Source organism: Nyctereutes procyonoides, unplaced genomic scaffold (assembly GCF_905146905.1).
Source record: "Nyctereutes procyonoides isolate TBG_1078 unplaced genomic scaffold, NYPRO_anot_genome, whole genome shotgun sequence".
NCBI lineage: Eukaryota > Metazoa > Chordata > Mammalia > Carnivora > Canidae > Nyctereutes > Nyctereutes procyonoides.
The window spans coordinates 35,052,958-35,073,020 of record NW_026575020.1 but is presented as its reverse complement, the minus strand read 5'-3'; the positions used below and the strand labels follow the sequence as shown (position 1 = coordinate 35,073,020).

Sequence of the window (20,063 nt, the reverse complement as noted above, 5' to 3'; positions counted from 1 at the left end):
TTGGGGGTCCAGGGCAGGCTTCCAGTGAGAGGCACTGAGTTCTAGTGGGAGGCCTGAGAAGCAAGGGCTGCTGAGAGAGGGCAGAAGGACAGGAGTTCCAGGTGGAGGAAGAGCACATGCAAAGGCTCAGAGGCAAGTGCAAAGGCAAAGGTCAGTATGGATGAGCAGTCGGGCTGGGGAGTGCAGGGCAGGAGGGTGTACAGAGAAGGAGGGTCCAACAGGGCCTCACAGGTCTCAGGTGGAGCTGTGGACAGATGTGAGGCTGGAGGCCAGGGTAGAGGCTGTGGCAGGAACAGCTGAGAGACATGGCAGCTTGTGCTTGGGTTTGGCCATGGAGAGGCAGAGAGCTGGACGAATTCCAGAGCCCCTTGGAAGGCAGAGTTGGCCAGAGGTGGTCACTAGGGAGCAGAGGAGGAAAAAGGGATGAAGGCTGAGCCACCAGGCACCTGGGTGGAGGGAGGCTGGTCATGACACGACACGGGGAGCATAGTTTAGGGAGAGGCTGAGTCTTGCAGTGCTGGTGGGGCATTCAGGCAGAGAGATGGGCAGGGGGCTGCTGGGGTCTGGACCTCAGAAGAGGGGGTCTAACACGCTGGCCTAACTGCATCCCTTGACTGAGAAACACCCATGACCAAAAAGTAAAGCTCTTGGAAACTCATACACTCTTAAATGAACTTGGCTTTGGTTACAACAAACTCTTTGTGTATTTGAAAGGTAGCGGAAATGCATTGGGGTTGAATGGGGAGTCTCGGATGCCTCACGGAATACTCAGTGGTTCTAGGCACATCTGGACATTAGGTGTGAACTCAGATGCTTCCCCAGGGTTTCTCTGGCCTCCGGGCTTTTGCACATGCTCCTACCCCAGAGTATTCTTCTCTCCCCAGCCCCCTGCCTCTCCCCAGCCTGGGTCTAGCAAACCCTTACACTCTCTACAGCTCTTAGCTGAGGTACCAGTCTCCCAGGAAGTCTTCTCTCTACCTGTCCTCCGGTCCCCATCCTAAGCACCTCCTTGGTGTACCTACAGCCTCTCATACTTCCTCTTAGGAACATCTCAAAGTACAGTACTTACTTGTTTACTGGTCATTGTCCTTCTTCACTGGACTCTAGGCTCTGTGAGGGCAGGAACCATGGTCTTGTTGGATGGTTGATGGATGGATAGATGGATAGGTGGATGGATGGGTAGGTGGATGGGAAGATGGATGTGTGGATGGATGGATGGATGGTTGGATGGGAAGATGCATGGGTGGGTGAGTGGATAGGTGGGTGGGTGGGTCAATGGATAGAGGCTGGAAGGATGGATAAATAGATAGGTGGTTGGAAAAATGCACAGATGGGTGAGTGGGTGGGTTGACAGATGGATCACTTTTCAGGTGAGTGGACGGGTCACTTCCTCACCAAGGTGGGAACAGTACAAGCCAGGCAGCAAGCTCTTGGGTCAGACTGCCTCCTGGTTGTCTAGGGAATGGGGAAGGATAGAGAAGTTCCTTTCAAGGGAGGATGGGCTGTCTTCAGTCTGGAGTTGCTTATTAGACACCTTTCCTACTGTCCTGTCTCATTGGCAGACCCTGTTCCTGTAGTCATGCTGGCAGCCTGGGCACCTGTGACCCCCACAGTGGACGCTGCCCCTGCAAAGAGAATGTGGAAGGCCATGTGTGTGACAGGTGGGTGAGCCGATTTGATGATCAGCTTGCTGGGAGTGACTTTTCAGGGCTTGTGGTGGAGGAGCAGGGACATGGTCCCTATGGACCTGGCATCCTTCCTGGAGCAGCATGGGTCTGCCATCCTGGAAGTTACCTAAAGGTTTTGACACTGAGGGCACCTCAGTGGCTCAGTCGGTTAAGCGTCTGCCTTTGGTTCAGGTCATGACGCCGGGGTCCTGGGATTGAATCCTGCATTGGGCTCCCTGCTCAGTGGGGAGTCTGCTTCTCCCACTCCCTCAGAGGGAGAGGAAGAGAGAATCTGAAGCAGACTCTATGCTCAGCAGGGAGCCTGATGTGGGGTTGTCTCACAACCCTGAGATCACCACCTGAACCAAAACCAAGAGTCAGATGCTTACCTGGCTGCGCCACCCAGGAGCCTCGACCCTGTTTATACTTTGACCTCCTACTGCTGATGGTTATGCTGTGATAGCCATTTTCTTTTACATTTTAAAAAGAAAGAGCTGGAAAGGATAGGAGAGGTGATCTAATCCAGGGATAGCAAATATCTGGTACTCCTACCACAGCCCTCCCTGCTCACACCCAGGCAGACATCACTAGTGGAGCACCACTGCAGCCCTCCCCACTCACACCTGGTGCAGACAGCACTAGTGGAGCATCACCTGACTCAGCATCATATAGTGGACTCGAGTCTTATCAGTCTGCCCTGGGCCTCTAGTGGCTCAGGAAGTAGCCAGTACCAAACCGGTGGCTGGCCCTGACCTTGACTTGCCTTGGTCAGCGCTGGGCTGCCCCCTCACCTTGCCCACTTGTGACCTGAGGTGGGAGCTGGGCTCCCTGCTGGGGACCCTCCCTCAGGTGAGGAAGCAGAGTGGAGTTGGGGAAGTGGACCCCATCTGGGTTTTCCCACAGTTCTGCCCCCACTGCCTTATGCCTTGAGGCAGTCCTCCCTCTGAGCCTCACTTTGCCTGCTTGTGAAATGGGGCTACTTGCTGAGATGTGTTCCTCACAGCTGCCTGGGCATCGTGGCCATCGACAGCTCCTTATGAATCGGATACCTCTGCCTTGGCTGACTCAAACAGAATGCCCGGGGTGCAGTCCAGGAGTCTGTGCCATGTTTCTCCAAGGCTCCTTGGAGGAAGGGCTGATTCCAGGCCTAGGGCAGGGCACATGCCAGACAAGCCCAGAGTGTCTGTCTGGTACTAACAGAGAGCAAGGAAGTGCTTAATTAAAAACAAACAAGAAAAAAGCCTCTAAACCAGGGTGGGGGCCTGTGTCAAAAAGACACAAGCCCGGGGCAGCCCGGGTGGCTCAGCAGTTTAGCGCTGCCTTTAGCCCAGGGTGTGATCCTGGAGACCTGGGATCAAGTCCCATGTCAGGCTCCCTGCATGGAGCCTGCTTCTTCTCCCTCTGCCTATGTCTCTGCCTCTCTCTCTCTCTCTCTCTCTGTGGATGTCTCTCATGAATAAATAAATAAAATCTTAAAAAAAAAAAAAAGACACAAGCCCGAACCCAAAAGAGCTCCCAATGCTAGAACAATTTGAACAACAAAATAAATAATGATAGTATTGGATTATAACACAAAGAATAAAATAAATATCCGTGAGTCCACGCTGATATACACAGATGAAGGGAAAAAATAAATACACCAGGACAAAGGGACAAATCTTCCTGGCAAGAGAATCCCAAATAATAAATGTAGAAGGAACGGGGTAAATACAAAGTCAGTTCAAATTTCACAGCAACAGTCGCTGTGGGCAAGAGCCACCTAATTTAGTGGGGAGAATTTTAAGGAGAAAAAGGATATTTGCGTAGCCCCAAATACCTCCCTTGTAAAATATTTGGTAATCACTGCGGTGGTCTCAGCTTGTACCCGCAAGTCTTTAACACCCCGCTCTCCAGGGGACGGGGTTTAACTCCTTTGCGCTGCTCGCTGCATTTACTGGCTTCCCTCTGACTGCAAAAATATGGCAGTTTTGCAGTGACAGGCAGCAACCTGATCTGGTTGTGAAGGTTAGCACTCCTGGTGTCACACGGGTGTCATTTACCCCAATGTGATGTGACAAGAGGGACATTTCTATTTCTTCCCCAAACCCATGGCCCCAGTCCAATCATGAGACAGCATCAGAGAAACCCAAATTGAGGGGCATTCTACAAAATATCTGATTGGACCGAGAGCCTTCAAAGGCGTCAAGGTCGTGAATGACAAGAATATCAGCATAGACTCGAGGAGGTGCCTTGGTCCTGGATTGGATCCAGGCCAGAAAACTGACATTGGTGCAAAAAGGGCAGAAATCCTAATAAAGTCTGCAGTTTAGTAAATAACATTGACTAATGTGAATTTTGTGGCGTGGTGAAGGGCGCCGTGATGTTGGGTGTTGGCATTAAGGAAAGCTGGTGAAGAGGCCACAGGAATTCTCTGTGTGATATTTGCAACTCTTGTAAATCTGGGGGGAAAAAAATCTTCTTCCCAGCCACTTCCTCCAGTTGATTCTGACTCCCATCAGTCTAGCTGGGATCTCCTGAACCTCCCTGACTCATTTGCCAACTGCCCTCCCCACCCCCCGGGCGAATGTTGTCCTTTCAGATGTCGTCCAGGAACATTCAACCTGCAGCCACACAACCCAGCCGGCTGCACCAGCTGCTTCTGCTATGGCCACTCCAAGGTGTGTGAGGCCGCTTCCCAGTTTCGGGAGCACCATATCATCTCTGACCTCCGCCAGGGTAAGAAGCGCCTCCCAGGGTCTGCCCCTGGCCCAGGTTGGGCAGGCTCTCCCACTCTGGGGAGATCCTGCAGGGGCGGAGGTGGGAGGTGGGAAGAGGGGGCAGCCCCAGGCTGCAGGGGAGGCGTCTCCCTCCACACACAGGCCATGCAAGATGTGCCTCTCTGCACCTGTGAGTGCTCCCCAATACCTACCTGCAACTCTTGGCTCCCTCCCTGGCCCCTGCCTTTTGACTAAGGGCTCCAGCAGTGTTGGGAACTTTTAGATCCTATCGGGGAGTTTCTAATCAGTTTGTCAAGATTGGCCTCCCTTGGTGCATCCTCGTGCTGGGGATTCAGGCTCAATCCCCTGGACTCCCACTTATTGAGCACTTGCTGTGTGCCAGGCACTGTGCTGAGCTCTCTCCATGCATGGAACCCACAGAGTCCTTGGAAGGTAGGTGCTCTCATTCCTATTTTACAGAGGAGACAGCTGAGGCCCAGAAAAGGTATGTCACAGGATTTAGTGATTGGCACCCAGGTTTTGACAAACCGCTCCTGAGTTTTGCTCTGAGCTGCTGTGCTGGCCTTCTGTCTGGGGGCAGGGTCCAGGGATGCCCCGATGCCCTGGGTGTCACACGCATCTTTGGAGCGGGAGGGGCAGTGGAGCTCTGAGTTAGATCACAGCCTGCGAGGCCCCTTGCTGTGCCCCCACGGAGTCCTCCCACCCCTGCATCTCTGCCAGGCTGGGAGCAAGGTATCAGCTGGGCTGGAAGCTTCCAGCGCCTGCTCTGGGGTGTGCCAGATATGGGGGCAGTGCGCCCTCTGCTGGACGCTGTGCAGCAGGCAGGACAGAACAGGGGGTTCAGCCTTGAGGTCGCTTGGTGGGGTCTCGGATGTTAGCAGCAGACGCGTCACATTTTATAGATCTAAGAACAATGTGTGTGGGAAATATCAGAAAGGGAGACAGAATATAAAGACTCCTAACTCTGGGAAACGAACTAGGGGTGATGGAAGGGGAGGAGGGCGGGGGGTGGGGGTGAATGGGTAACGGGCACTGAGGGGGGCACTTGACGGGATGAGCACTGGGTGTTATTCTGTATGTTGGTAAATTGAACACCAATAAAAAATAAATATATTATTAAAAAAAATAACAATACCGCTAAACCGCTGCGCTTCTGGGGCTGCCCAGCACTTTTCTTTATGTGGCTAGTTTGTATGGGTATTTTCCTGTATTCAAAGTGAAAATGGGATCCCTGGGTGGCTCAGCAGTTTAGCCCCTGCCTTAGGCCCAGGGCAAGATCCTGGAGTCCCGGGATCGAGTTCCACATCGGGCTCCCTGCGTGGAGCCTGCTTCTCCCTCTGCCAGTGTCTCTGCCTCTCTCTCTCTCTGTGTCTCTCACGAATAAATGAAATCTTTTAAAAAAACTAAAAAAACAAGGTGAAAACAGTAATTTAAAAATAGATATATAGTAATTCACTTAAAAATGACCATAGTAGATGTATAACATAAAATATCAGCCTGTGAAAAAATAGCTTAGCTCTTTTTTAAAAAGACAAAAAGAGGGGAGTGTGCTGGTATATGTTTGCACATCTCTTTACGGTTGGATTAGTAGAGTTCCGTCTGTTGTGATAGCACGTGACTTGCAGTTTCTGGAAAATTCTACCCATTTGTGGGTAAGACACAGCATGAAAGATGCAAACTTTATCTCAGTGTTCCTGAGAAGACAGCCTGGCCTCGTGGGCCCCTGAAAGAATCTCAAGAATCATCCCGGGTATTCAGACCAACTTTGAGAACTGTTGCCAGGGCCATAAGTACTTCATTCTCCCCATTTTGCAGATAAGGAACTGGCTTAGAGAGGTGAAGTCATTTGCCCCAGAAGCTAGTCTAGCACCGGGGAGCCGCAGACCTCCTCTCTCTGATCTCTTCATCCCTCCCACCTCACCCCTCCAGTGCTGCAGGGATTAGGCCTCCAAACCCCTTCCCAGCCACTTCCTCCAAGTCATTTGCTCCTTGCCAGGCTGTGTTTGGTGTACTGCTATCACCAGAGGGAGGGTGGACAGGACTGGGGAGGGAAGGTCTGGGTCTCATCCCGGCTTGACTGCTTCCTAACCAGGTGGCCTCCCTGAGTACAGTGGCTAACGACACATACACCTGAAAGACAGAAGTGGTGAGGTCATGGGTGAGGAAGTTCTATGAAGACCTCTAGATGAGGTCAGGCCCAGTCTGGTTAGAGATGGCCCTGATGGCCCAGTGCCCCATACTGGGGTCTCCAGACTGTCATGTTGTATTCAGAGCCCACCAAAGGGGCAAGGCAGGCCCAGAGATCTGACCTTGCCCTAAACAGCCAGCACCCTGAGCTTTCTAACTTCTCCTGGGGTTACCTCCCATCCTAAACCCCTACCCTGACCCTGCGGTTGGGGGATTCTGAGCTGTCTGGCTGTGGGCAGACACTAGCTAGCTAGCACTATCTGGCATTCACCGCCCCCCAACCCCTCCCTGTCTCTAGAATGATCTCTCCCCTTCCTGGGCCTAAGGGAGTTGTTTCAGGCTGTGCTCAGGCCTCTGGGGGCCATCCGTGGGACCCTGGGAAGGCTATGAAGTAGGAAGAGGTGGAGGCCGCCCTCCAGAGCCTCACACTGGCGTGTGTGTTTGCTGTCCAGGAGCCAAGGGCTGGCGGACCGGAAGTGTGGGGGGCCCAGAACATCCTGCACAATGGGGCCCAAGGGGGCTCCTCCTGAATCCCGAAGATGAGGAGGAGCTCACGCTACCAGGTACCTGCTGACCACAGGCAGGGGCAGGACTGCCCCTGTTCATTTCCTGCTATGACAAATTACCACCAAGCTAGTGGCTAAAACCAATGCAGATTTATTCTCTCCGTGTCCTGGAGGCCGGAAATCTGAACTGGGTCTCGAGGGGGCTAAGATCCCAGCATGCACTCCTGGGGCTTCACGGGAGAATCCATTCCCTTGCCTTCTCCACCTTCTGGGGTCCGCTCACTCCCCTCAGCTGGTGACCCCTCCTCTGTCTTCAGAGCTGTCGGGTCTCTCCCTGTTACAGCACGGTGACACCAGGTCTTCTGCCTTCCTCTTCCGTGCATTAAGGACTCTGTGATGACCATGGGCCCAGGTGGATAATCCAGGATACTCTCTAAGATCAGCTGATGAACGGCCTTCATCCCATCTGCAACCTTAATTGCCCCTGCCATGCAACATACCATATTCACAGATTTCTTGGATCAGGACATGGATACCTTTGGGACCCATTTTTCTGCCAACTGCACACCCTGTGGGGTCTACTAGAGCCCCCCCCCTCATTTTATGATCCAGGCCTTCCCACTGGGATCCTAGAGGTCCCCAAATATCCCAGTACATTTCCCATCAGTTTCTCATCTTACGAGGGCACTGCACCCTCCTCCCAGAGGCCTGGGGTTCCTGCAGAAGCAAGAAGTTCTAGATTATTCTGACCACCACTCCCCCTTTAGTAGGGCAACTTTGGTCTCTTGGAAACTGCACCAGATCTGGAACCAGGATCCAGGAGTCCATTCTTAGCTTTCCTGTGGCCAGACTCCGGATCCACTGGCTCCCCCAGCCCAGTCCTCCCTTTGACCTCAATCTCCAAGGAGGGCCAGAGCAATGGTGCACAGACATCAGGGTTGCTATGTAGACACAGCACCCAGGCAGGAAGCACAAGTCACAGGGGTCCTGAGACCCCATCTTGGGGCAGGTGCTCCTAGCTCAGAGGCCCAAGAGCACGAAACACACACTATGCCGTGTCTGCTTTGTTGATACGTTTATTTTTATTTTATTTTTATTTTATTTTATTTTATTTTATGTTATTTTATTTTATTTTATTTATTTTATTTTTTGTTGACACGTTTAAGAAAAAGTTATTCACTCAAGAAGTGCTAGCTGGGTCCTGTGCATGCCATGGCAGGTGAGCAAGGCAGCTGGATGGACTCAACCATTTTTATTTCACTTCTTGATATGCACCCGATCTGCCAACACATTCCACCTCCAACTGACTCCTGAGTGCCAAGGCTGGAGGGAGATGGGGGGGTCGGGGGTCCTGCTGGGCCTTTTGCTGCCACGTGGCAGATTTTCAGCTGAAGCAGTTGGAAGAGAGGAAAAGTCTGAGTTCGAAGGCTGTGATAGGGCCCCTGGGTCCTCTGTGTTCTTAGAGTGCCACTGCCTTCTTTCTGCTCAAAGCATCTTCTGACTCCAGAGGAGAGCGTGGCCTTGGGCTGGTTGGCGCCCCTGCTTCACCACACATACAGCAGCAGGCTTGCCTTGAACCTGCTCTGAGCCTCACTAAGCTCCCACACGTGTGGGGTCACCAGAATCTGCTTGTGGGGTATCGTGAGCTCGGCTTGTGAGGGGGTGGCCACATGCATCTGCTCTGCTCCCATAGATTCCACTGTCCCATCAGACTTTACTCATCAGACCCCAACTTCAGACAGTGACAGCAGAGCAGCGAGCCAGGCGGGGGCCCTGTGTCACTGCGGGATCACAGCCCACTAAGCTGGCCTGCAGGGGTTGGTGGGGTTTCCACCTCTGCATCTGCTGTGCAGGGAGCCCGTAGCTTTCTCCTTGCTCCCGTTTTAACTTGTTTGAATGTTTCATTGCCGATAAAATCAACATACTGGAGACACTTAAAATCTTCAGAATTAAGCTAATAAAGTGAAGACAAGCCTTCCTCTCTTGTCTTCAGAGAAGTTCCTGGGAGATCAGCGGTTCAGCTATGGACAGCCCCTCACCCTGACCTTCTTGGTGCCCCCTGGGGCCTCCCCACTTCCTGTGCAGCTGAGGCTGGAAGGGGCTGGCCTGGCCCTGACTCTGCAGCACTCCAGCCTCTCCAGCTCCCTGGATGCCGAGCAGCCTGGGGAACTACAGCTCAGGTTCGAGTAAGTATCTCCCTGTGTCTGGGGAGGTGGGGCTGGGTGGTCAGAGTGGTCCCTGAGGTCAGGGCATGCTTGGATTGTCCTGCGGTCCAGGGCCTCCTGCCCTCTCCACCCCTGCTGGTGGCTTCTTGGCACCAGCTGCCCCCAGCCTCGAGTTCCGGTTTGACTCCCTCCCCTGCCAGGCTGCAGGAGACCTCCGAAGATGTGGACCCTCCCCTGCCTCCCTTCCACTTCCAGCGGCTGCTCACCAATCTGACGGCTCTGCGCATCAGGACCAGTGGCCAGAGCCCAAGCCCTTCCGGTCAGTAATGATAAGGAGCTCCCCTGTCAGCAGAGCCAGCTGGGCCCCAGGGCATCCTTGGGCATAGCCTTGCTGAGTCCTCAGAACAGACAGCTACGTCCACCCCTGTTTTACCACAAAGACCTCTGAAGGTCAGGGGACACTTTGCCAAAGGTCATCTAACTGATAAGGGCTGGGAGGGTGGACCCTGAGGACAGGTGAGGGGCCCAAGGGTGGACAGCACTAAGATGTGTGGCCACAAAGCAGTCAGGAACAGTTGGATGTTGTCAGGCCATGGCCGAGTCCACCGTTGCCAGAAGGGGGAACTTTGAGGGTCCTCAGTGGGTGCAGGGTGTGGTGTCTCAAGGGTCCCGGGGAGGATCTCAGAGTTGGCTTCTCCTGCTGGGCATTGGTGGAATCGCGCCTCAGCCACCCTGAATGCCTATCTGGTTTCTAAACCTCAGGGAGGCTGCTGGATGGGACCCAGCTTCCAGGGGGATTTCTCACCCTGGTCACATAGTGAGTGTCCTGATGGTCCTCTGACCTGTCCTGGTTCCCCTCTTTCTCCTTAATGTACCTTCTCCTTCTCTCCCCCTGCCCCCCTGCCCCTCCACCCCGTCCTGTAGACTAGACATGTTTGGTGCCCCCTGTTAGAAGAGCTATTTCGCATAGAACACCCCTTTACTATCTGGGAGGGAAATGTGTAGATATTATAACCTACCTAGACACAAGATTTTAAAACCAATCTGGAATCTTAATGGTAACATACAGAGTGAATAAAAGGCAAGTAAATGACACACAAAAGTGATCTCTGATTTCCAAAGTGTCGGGTGTTCGACAGGTGTCCATGTGTCCACGACCACACTGGACAACAGAAAGAGATAATCACAGTGTCCCCACTGTGATGAGTAAGTGTGGGTTTCGCAGAGAATCTGAAGCTCGGGAGCCATGTGTGTACACGGAGAGCAGGGAAGTTCTAAGGCAGAGGCATGCGTGACTAATGCTAGAATAAAAACCAGGGTCAGGATGTGCAGTCCCCAGGCAGACTTCCATGAGGAGCGTCCAGTGGGGCACCCACAGATGGAGATGGCAGGGCCAGGAGCTGCTGGTGTGCCTGGTCGCAGGTGGCAAGGAGATGGTGAGTGGGGGGGGGTCTGTCAAAAGGCTTCCTCAGCCTCAGTGGTTTTGTTGCTTCGTTAGGGGAGCAAAATGCCTTGGCTGAGTAACCACCCATTTGTGGGTGAAGCTGTAAAACCACGTTTTGAGCATCCATCTGAATATGATTAACCTTTGTCCCTTAACTTAAACCCTTTATGTGCGGCGTCTTGAAATCATCAGCAAATGGGAATATTTGCCAGATATCTGTGATTGGGGCAGATACAGAGGGGTCCGTACCAGGGACAGGGTGCACGCTGCTGACAAAGTCTGAGAGCTGGTAGGGGAGGAGGCACTAGTGAGGCGATGCTCCGAAGTGGTACATGACTATCAGGAATATTCTGAGCAGCACAAAGCATGGCGTTCCCTCCACATTCACGGTATGTGCATTGCTAGACAATTCCACGTGTACCTGAACATTCAAACATGCCTTGTGCTTATGTGTAAAATAGAGTTGGGGTCTGGGCTCACATTTGCAGAGGGGCTTCTCTGCCCCTTTCGGCATCCAGCAAGACATGTGAAATCATAGGGGCAGTTTCTGCTCATGTCGGGCTGTCTGGTAGCCCTGGATCTTGTCTCCCTATTGTTGTGGTGACCAGAACAGCCCCAGATTGGCCTCTAGGGGGGTGATTGGCCCCTTCTGAGAACCCTTGACTCCAATGGCCAGCTTTCCCAGGGCCCTTCAAGCCCATACTTGGGGATTGTCACCTAGCCCTCCTGCCCCAGTTCCCTCTTTCATTTTGGAGCCTCATCCCCATCGTCCTTGCCCATGCCCCCCAAAGCCTCCCTGCTCACCAGGTCACCCTGCTGAGCCTCCTCACAGGAATTTCATTTCTGTTCTTTCCAGAGGCTTCCAGCACTTCTTTTTGCCACTCACTCAGCCTTCATTTCACAGATGTCCATGAAGCACCTACTTAGGCCAGGTCTACGCTGGGTGCTGGGGTGATTGGAGAGGCAGGTAGACATACTGATCATGTCTCTTCCCCCCAGTCCCTGACCTCTTCCCAACGATGATGTTCTGGGCCCTATCTCTCCATGCGCTTGCTTTATTTTCAGCTAACAGTGTGTCTTGGAGGCCATTTCCTTGTCTTGCACATAAAAAAGGCTGTCTGGCCATCTGCCATAAATCATTCCCTGGTATAGATGCTCCCTAAAGTTTTGACCATCACCCTATTCATAGACTGGGAAATGGTTTCTGGTTTTTCACTTTGAAAACAGTGCTTCAGAGAATAGCTCCATAGAAAAGGCTTTGTCTCCTTGTGCAAGTCTTTCTTTAGCATCAATTTCTCAAAATGGAAATGTTCGGTGTTAGGTCAAAGGGTGCATATTTTAAGTGTTAATACCTGCTGCCAGATTTTCGTGCTGAAAGGCTATACCAGTCTGTGTTCTCAGGGCCTCTGTGTTCATCCTCCTCCACTGCCTACCTGCTCTGGCTGTTCTCCGGGGCTTATGAATCATTGTTATATTTTGCCCTGAGTTTCTAGTTATTTTCGGGGGAAAGGTTGGTCTGATTGGGGCTCCCCAGCATCAGTAGAAACAGACCCCCCCCCCAATGTATAGTCCCATAGCCCTGTGCATGCTTTCCTCACACCATCTTTCCCTGTCACTTATTTATTTTAAAAGATTTTGTTTATTTATTTGGCAGACAGAGACCAAGAGAAAACACAAACAGGGAGAGCAATAGGCAGAGGCAGAGGGAGACGCAGACTGCCCGCTGAGCAGGAAGACTGACACAGGGCTCAATCCCAGGACCCGGGCTCATGACCTGAGCCAAAGGCAGATGCTTATCCGACTGAGCCACCCAGGGGCCCTTTTATTTATTTTTAAAGATTTTATTTATTTACTTTGAGAGAGAGAGCAAGAGAGCGCATGAGCAGGGGAGGGTCAGAGGGAAAGGGAAAAGCAGACTCCCCAGACTCCCCACTGAGTGTGGGCCCTGATGCAGAGCTCAGTGTGGGGCTCAATCCCAGAACCCTGAGATCATGACCTGAGCCACCCAGGCACCTCTCCTGTCATTGATCTTTAAATGCTTACCTATGTGAGGCTCGTGAATGGTATCCTCCTTGCTTAAATTTATATATCTTTCATAGCCCATGAGAATGAACATCTTTCCATAACATTCCCAGCCATATCCATTTTTTGTTCTGAAAATTACCTTATTTTCCCTTTCTCCTTTTTTTTTTTAAATCATAATTGACTCAAACACTACCTTTTTATATGTGGGCCAATAACGCTTTGCCTGTTACATATGTGAATAGGAAGGTCTTGGAGTGAACTGTGTGGCTATAACTCTCTTCCTCTCTGTCCTCGTTCTGCAGGCCAGGTGTTCCTGACTGAGGTTCGGCTCACATCGGCCCAGCGGGGGGTCTCCCCCACAGCCTCCTGGGTGGAGACCTGCTCATGTCCCAAGGGGTACACAGGCCAGTTCTGTGAATCCTGTGCTCCAGGATACAAGAGGGAGATACCACTGGGGGGTCCCTACACCAATTGTGTCCCCTGCACCTGCAACAAGCATGGCACCTGTGACCCCCACACAGGTGAGTCCTGGCACCCCAACCAAAAGCCATGTAGGCTATACCCAGCAGCTGATGAATACTGACCTGAATGGGATCAGCTGCGTGTGTGTGCGAGAGATCACTGAGCATGAACCTCATAAGAGAGTGTCATCAGGTTCCCCTACATGCTAGCTACCTTTCTGTCCACTATATCATGGACTCCTGCAGGTACCGTCCCACCTTATAGGGAAGCCACACGGCAAGTAGGTTGCAGAGCTGCTCCTGCCACAAGGTTACTACCAGCTGTTCATGCCCACTTGTAGCAGATAGAGCCCTTGACCAAGGTCACTAGGCAGGAGGGGCTGGATGGGGCTGAATGGAGGCCTGTCTCCACCCTGGAAGTGCCCTGCTGCCCACCTGGAGCAGGTGGGATCCCTGAGAAGAGAAATGCCTGCTCAGCTTTCTCTGGGCTCCACACTGATGCTGACAAAGGACAGCAGCCTGCAACTCAGCCAGCTAGCCAGGGGGGCACAGGCACACACTAACTACATCAGTGCCCTCCTCCCCGCTTTTGCCGTGGTGGGCATCACTAACCGAGCCTGGATGAGGCCTCATAATCCTGCCTGTGCTGCTGTAGGATGCATGACGCAGGAGCAGACCATGACCCCTCAGAGCCCTTGGCTGCACCATGACTCCCTGCTCTGTTTGGGCAAGTCCTCATCTGTCTGATGGGCAGAGTGGCCGCTGCTGCTCACACCGGAAAGAGTGCATGTGTGGGTCTGGGCCAAGGCAGGGACCAGCAGAAAGCAGCACAGGCGTGATCATCCCCACTGTCCCACTTGTCTGCCCTGGATTCCCTCTATTTCCCATTCCCTGCCCCCCACCTGCCTGGGTGCTGCTGGGCCTCCAGGAAGTGGTGGTCTTGTGTCGTGAGCCCTTCTCAGCCAGGTTCCTCCCTCAGTGGCTGGGAGTGGTGCTTTCGTTCCCCATGGCAGCAGCTCTGAGTGGACTCTAGGTGCTGGAGATGGGGGTTTGCAGACCTCTCAGCATGAGATGGTATCTCATGGCCCCCCACTGGTGTGGGGGCCAGGGACCATTCTATGAGACCAGGCAGCCTCTGGGCCCCTGCAGACTGCATACGTAGGGAGCTTCTTGCAAACTCAGGTCAGGAACAATCGTGGGTCTGCATCACTCTTGCTTTTGGCCTCTGAGGTTAAGAGGACACAGAGGAATGGTCCAGAAAACCATGAGTACAAACACGGATGTGCCATCTGTTGGTTTGCTGACAAGCTTTGGAATACAAAACACAGTCCCTGTGTGCCAGGGACCTCGGGCTGCATGGTCCTGCTGCCTACTGACCAAAGCCCTTGAGGTCAGAGCCCCAGTTGTGTCCATCTCACAAGTGGGGACACTGAGGCACAGGGTGCTTTCCTAGCTTCATAATTGTTATCCACAGGCCTTGCTGCCTCTCCACCTCGGCAGATTCCCACCTCTGCCCCACTGGGGATATGTTTTGTGACCTCTCCACCAAGATACCCTCATCACTGGAGCATTCTGGGCTCAGACAGCTGTAACCAGGTGCTTCTCTTGGCTCTTAGGGATCTGCCTGTGCGGCCACCACACGGAGGGTCCATCCTGTGAGCGCTGCTTGCCAGGTTTCTATGGCAACCCCTTCGCAGGCCAACCTGATGACTGCCAGCCCTGTCCATGCCCTGGACAGTCGGCCTGCACAGCCATCCCAGAGAGCAGCGACGTGGTGTGTACCCACTGCCCCCTCGGCCAGAGAGGTGAGTGGCTAGTGCCCTGGGGCCCTGCCTCTGCCCTGGGCTCTAGCAGCGGAATTCTGGGTTTGGAGTGTGACAAATGGGGCAGGGCCCTGCTTAGGAGTGGCAAGCCTGACCTCTCAGAACTTGGCCAGGGCCCCAGGCTGCTGTGGGTTCTCTGGGCAGAACTTGAACCATTGAGCATATCCAGGAGAGCTTTGAAAATCCCCATCTGGGCCCTGGCCCCATGGAGCCTGATTTAGTAGCTCAAGATGGACCCTAAGAATCTAAATGCATGAGAAGTGCTCTAATTCTGATACACAGTTAAGGTGGAAGACCCCTGATTAAATGTTCAACTTTGTTTTTGTTTTGTTTTGTTTAATTGTTTTAAATTTATTTATGGTAGTCACACACACAGAGAGAGAGAGAGAGAGAGAGAGAGGCAGAAACATAGGCAGAGGGAGAAGCAGGCTCCGTGCAGGGAGCCCAACATGGGACTCAATCCCGGGTCTCCGGGATCGCGCCCTGGGCCAAAGGCAGGCGCTAAACCGCTGCGCCACCCAGGGATCCCCAAACGTTCAACTTTGAAAACATGCTGCCACGTGTTGTTACCTGAGGCAGAAACTCCCCCAGCCCCCACTCCAGGACCCAGGGGCCATCCTTGACATCTGATTCTTCCTTTTTTTTTTTTTTTAAAGATTTTATTTATTCATGAGGGACACAGAAAGAGAGGCAGAGACATAGGCGAAGGGGAAAGCATGCTCCCTGCAAGGAGCCAGATGGGGACTTGATCCCAGACCCCAGGATCATGACCTGAATCAAAGGCAGACACTCAAACCACTGAGCCACCTAGGTATCCTGACATCTGATTCTTCTTAACAGCTCTTATGAGATATTATTCACATACCCTACAGTTCACCCATTTAAAGTATACAACTCAATGATGATTTGTGGGGTTTTGGGGTATATTCCTTTAATAATTAAAAATAAATAAATAAATAATAAAAAAATAAAATTATGGCAAAAAAATAACATTAAATTTGTCATTTTAACCATTTTTAAGCATACAGTTCAGAAGCATTGGGCAGCTCAGATGGCTCAGCGGTTTAGCACCGCCTTCGGCCCAGGGCGTGATCCTGGAGACCCGGGATCTAGTCCCATGTCCGGCTCCCTGCATAGAGCCTGCTTCTCCCTCTGCCTGTGTCTCTGCCTCTCTATGTGTCTTTCATGAATAAATAAATAAAATCTTAAAAAAAAAAAAAAAGACATTCACACTGTTGGGTACCTGTCCCCACCATTCATTTCCAGAACATATTCACCTCCCAAACAGAAAGTCTGTCTCCATTAAACACCCCCCACCCCCTTCTCCAGCCATGTCTCCCCATTCCCCAACCCCTCACCCCCCGCCCCAAGGACTGTCCTACTTCCTGTTTCTCTGCATTTGACGCTTTCAGAGATCTCATGTCAGTAGAATCCTCCAGTGTTTGTCCTTCTGTGTCTGGCTTGTTTCACTTACATCATGTTGCCAAGACATCATGTTCTCAGACATCTGATTTTAGGTTTGGTGACTGTGGCTGCCTCAGGACAGCCCATGTTGTCCTGTCAAATGCCTGCTCTGCTGGGGAGCATTCTGAAAGCAGCTCCCTACAGCCAGCGGCAGAGTAGGGTCCCCCACCCTGGGGACCCTGCACCCCACCCTGCCATTATGCTGTGCTTCTGTCCCTAAACTTCCCCACACTTTCTGGCTTCCCCGGCCTGCAGACATGAGGGGAGTCCACCCAGTGGGTGTGGATAGTTCAAGAAGTTTGGTCCTCGAGATGTGCCTGAGGGAGGATCTTGGGGGAGCAGGGTGCATGGAGGCAGCAACCCCACGGGAGGGGTGCCCAGATGGGCACCAGCCCCACCTTCACCACACCAGCATCCTGTGGGCCTCACTGAGGAAGACGATGGTGGCCATGGTGCTGAGGAGAGGGATGACAGTGAAGAAGTGGTGACAGCCCCTGCTGCTGGGCACTTAGCTCACCAGGCCCCCTCCACAGTCCTCTGAGGGGGCTACCATTATCGTCCTCGCTTTGCAGACAAGGAGCCTGAGTTCAGAGAGATGCAGGGGATTACCCAAGGTCACACAGCCAGCTGCTGGCTGAGCTGGGCCCTGGCCCTGGAGCCCCATGGCCCACAGGAAGGCCGAGAGATGATTGCTCTGGCTCAGGCTGGCCCATCCCCCCAGGGGACCTGGCAGCCACATGCCTCAGGCCTGCCCCTCCACCCGCAGCCTTCTCCCTTACCTAGGGCGGCGCTGTGAGATCTGTGATGATGGCTACTTTGGGGATCCCCTGGGGATCTCTGGGGCTCCCGAGCCGTGCCGGCGGTGCCAGTGCAGTGGGAACGTGGACCCCAACGCTGTGGGCAACTGTGACTCCCAGTCTGGCCACTGCCTGCGTTGCCTGCACAACACAACAGGTGCCCACTGTGAGCGCTGTCAGGATGGCTTCTACGGGAGCGCCCTGGCCCCTCGGCCTGCAGACAGATGCACCCGTGAGTTCCCACCTCCTGCCCCACGGGGGTCGGTGGGGGGGGGCGCGGTGGCGACAAGGGGAGGTGCCTGCTGGGGCTGTGCAACCTCAGGCTGGTTCCTCACCTCCTCTGTCCCCTCGTCTGGAGGGTGTGTTTGTTCTCCAAAGTCAGGTTTCTCTCAGCCTTGATCTAATCAGCTCCAATTCTGTGACTGATCGATTGGCCTTCATAATTTAGTGCTTACCTCCAGCTGCACAGCATCTACAACTGTCCTCTGTGGCTGGCAGCACCTATCACATTTGTACTGTCCCTGGGTGACCATCAGGCTGTTCCTTTCCACCGCCTGGGTTAGCACTCAGTCTCCAGTCCCCACGCAGAGGGCCACAGCCTACCTCAGCCCCTGGAAGGCCTCCGGAAGTGCTGGAGGGGGAAGCTCAGCGTTTCCCCCAAGCTGACTTGCTCCAGAGTCCATTCTCCACATGGCACCTGTCAGCACTGTGCCAGCCTCTCCTTTTATGTGGCCTAGGAGAGCAGGGTCAGGTGACCCAAAACAGTGAGTACAGGGGTCCACCCGTGACTTTCTGGCCAGGTCTCTGGCCTTCTCTCCAGCCAGTGGGGCGTTCAGGTCGGGCTCAGGAGAGCCATCTGCCCCCATGATGATTCTATGCTATAATCTCCAAGGTCATACAAAGTGGGGGAGATTTGAGCCCGCCTCTTGAGCCTTTTTCCAGAAAAAGCTTAGGAGTCTGGGTTGAATGTGAATCATCCCCATGGGTTCCCCATCTTCTCCTGGACCCCCAAAGGTTGATCTGCATCATTCCTCAACACCGTTTTCTGCTTCCATCCGCAGCCTGCAACTGCCACCCTGAGGGCTCAGTCAGCGAGCAGAGACCCTGCGACCCAGTGACCGGCCAGTGTACCTGCTTGCCTCATGTGATGGGACGGGACTGTGGCCGCTGCAGCCCCAGCTTCTATGACCTCCAGCCTGGGAGGGGCTGCCGGAGGTGGGTGGGGTGAGGCTGTGGGTGCTCCTTCCCTGGGTGTGTCTCCGAGTGGAAGAAGTCCCAGGGAGCCTCCAGAGAGGGGCTTGGCCTAGAATGTGTCATCCCAGGCCCACTGCCAGGTACACAGTGGCCTGCACCAAAGGAGGACAAAGGAATGATCCCTTGGGGAGTCAGACTAGTGGCCCTGCCAGCCCAGGATGCAGGCCAAGAGCAGCCCTGAGGGATGTCTGGGTGGGCAGGAGGCCGGTTTGGTCTCTGATTCCCTGCTCAGTGACGCTGTTGCTTACTGACCTTTTTGTCCACAGCGGCACCTTAGACAGTGTCTTTAGGGAACAGTGAAGGACCCCAGGGAAACACCCAGTGAAGCAAACAGGTTTCTTCCTTGCAAGACCGCTCAGAGCCTTTAATATGCTAATTGCATTTGGCTTTCCAACAGAGGGGTGTAATCTCCAAGATTTATGTGTCCCCATAGCCTTTTGGAGGACAGGAGGGGGTAGCATTTTGTGAGACTGTGCTTCCCAGGACACAGCTCCGGGAGAGCTGTTTGACATGTACCCACGTGGAGGGGCCTCTTCGGCAGAGAACGTGATCTGGAGGCCCCTTGACGGCTGCAGCCAGCAGAGGCTGGGTTCGGAGCAGCCCAGAGCTTGTTTCAGACCTGGATTCCTTCCTTTATCATAGCTGCAAGTGTCACCCGCTGGGCTCCCAGGAGGACCAGTGCCACCCCAAGACTGGGCAGTGCCTCTGTCGCCCGGGTGTTGAGGGCCAGGCCTGCGACAGATGCCAGCTGGGTTTCTTCGGCTTCTCCATCAAGGGCTGCCGGGGTGAGGAAGCCAGGTGCTCCCCGGCTACCCAGAGGGTGGGGCCCAAGATGTCCAGGCAGAGAAGCAGTGGGGACGCCAGCCATGTGGTAGGAGATGGAAAGATCAGGTGCAGGCCTATCTTCTAAGAGCAGCCATAGAAATGTGGGGTGAGAGAGAGCTTAGGGAACCAAATGTCTCCTCCCAGACTCCACTGCCAAGTTCCTTTGTGCTGGGTCCATGGTTTCTCACCTCTCTGGGCCTCAGCATCTGTATTCGTACAGCTGGACTGCATGGCAGTTCCAAAACTTGACTGCTTCTCAGACCCAGGGATGCTGAAATAAGTCAGGCGTCACCTCTGACCTTCTGAATTGGTCTCTCGGGAAGAACCCAGGAGTGGAATTGAACTGGCCATGGCAGCGAGGTTAGGGGAAGGCTGAAGCAGTCAGGTGTGAGGATGCAGGGGACCTGGGGGTTCCGAGGGTGGGGGGACCATCAGGGCACCCAGCGCCACCTGCCCTGGTTCCCTCAGCCTGTAGGTGCTCCCCGTTGGGTGCTGCCTCAGCCCAATGCCACAAGAACAGCACGTGCGTGTGCAGGCCCGGCTTCGTAGGCTACAAGTGTGACCACTGTCAGGACAACTTCTTCCTCACGGCTGGCGGCACACGCTGTCAGGAGTGCCCATCCTGCTACTCCCTGGTGAAGGAGGAGGTGAGCCCGCCCATCCAGGCCCCCAGGAAACGCCCACTCACCCATGGCTCTCAGGCTTTCTAGGGCCACTGGTCACATTCC

At 53.7% G+C, this 20,063-nt stretch overlaps 1 protein-coding gene across 2 annotated transcripts in view; it reads left to right on the top strand.

Moving 5' to 3' along the window:
- The window catches only part of LAMC3 (laminin subunit gamma 3), a 59,314-nt gene that overhangs the window by 24,933 nt on the left and 14,318 nt on the right, over positions 1 to 20,063 (top strand). For both annotated transcript variants that reach the window (XM_055326632.1, XM_055326641.1), the window contains exons 7-17: positions 1,563 to 1,661; positions 4,246 to 4,382; positions 7,024 to 7,134; positions 9,071 to 9,263; positions 9,443 to 9,561; positions 13,014 to 13,232; positions 14,789 to 14,977; positions 17,243 to 17,488; positions 18,318 to 18,471; positions 19,153 to 19,295; positions 19,804 to 19,982. In XM_055326632.1, the coding sequence (XP_055182607.1) occupies positions 1,563 to 1,661; positions 4,246 to 4,382; positions 7,024 to 7,134; positions 9,071 to 9,263; positions 9,443 to 9,561; positions 13,014 to 13,232; positions 14,789 to 14,977; positions 17,243 to 17,488; positions 18,318 to 18,471; positions 19,153 to 19,295; positions 19,804 to 19,982 (1,789 nt within the window). The remainder of the gene's footprint in view (positions 1 to 1,562; positions 1,662 to 4,245; positions 4,383 to 7,023; positions 7,135 to 9,070; positions 9,264 to 9,442; positions 9,562 to 13,013; positions 13,233 to 14,788; positions 14,978 to 17,242; positions 17,489 to 18,317; positions 18,472 to 19,152; positions 19,296 to 19,803; positions 19,983 to 20,063) is intronic.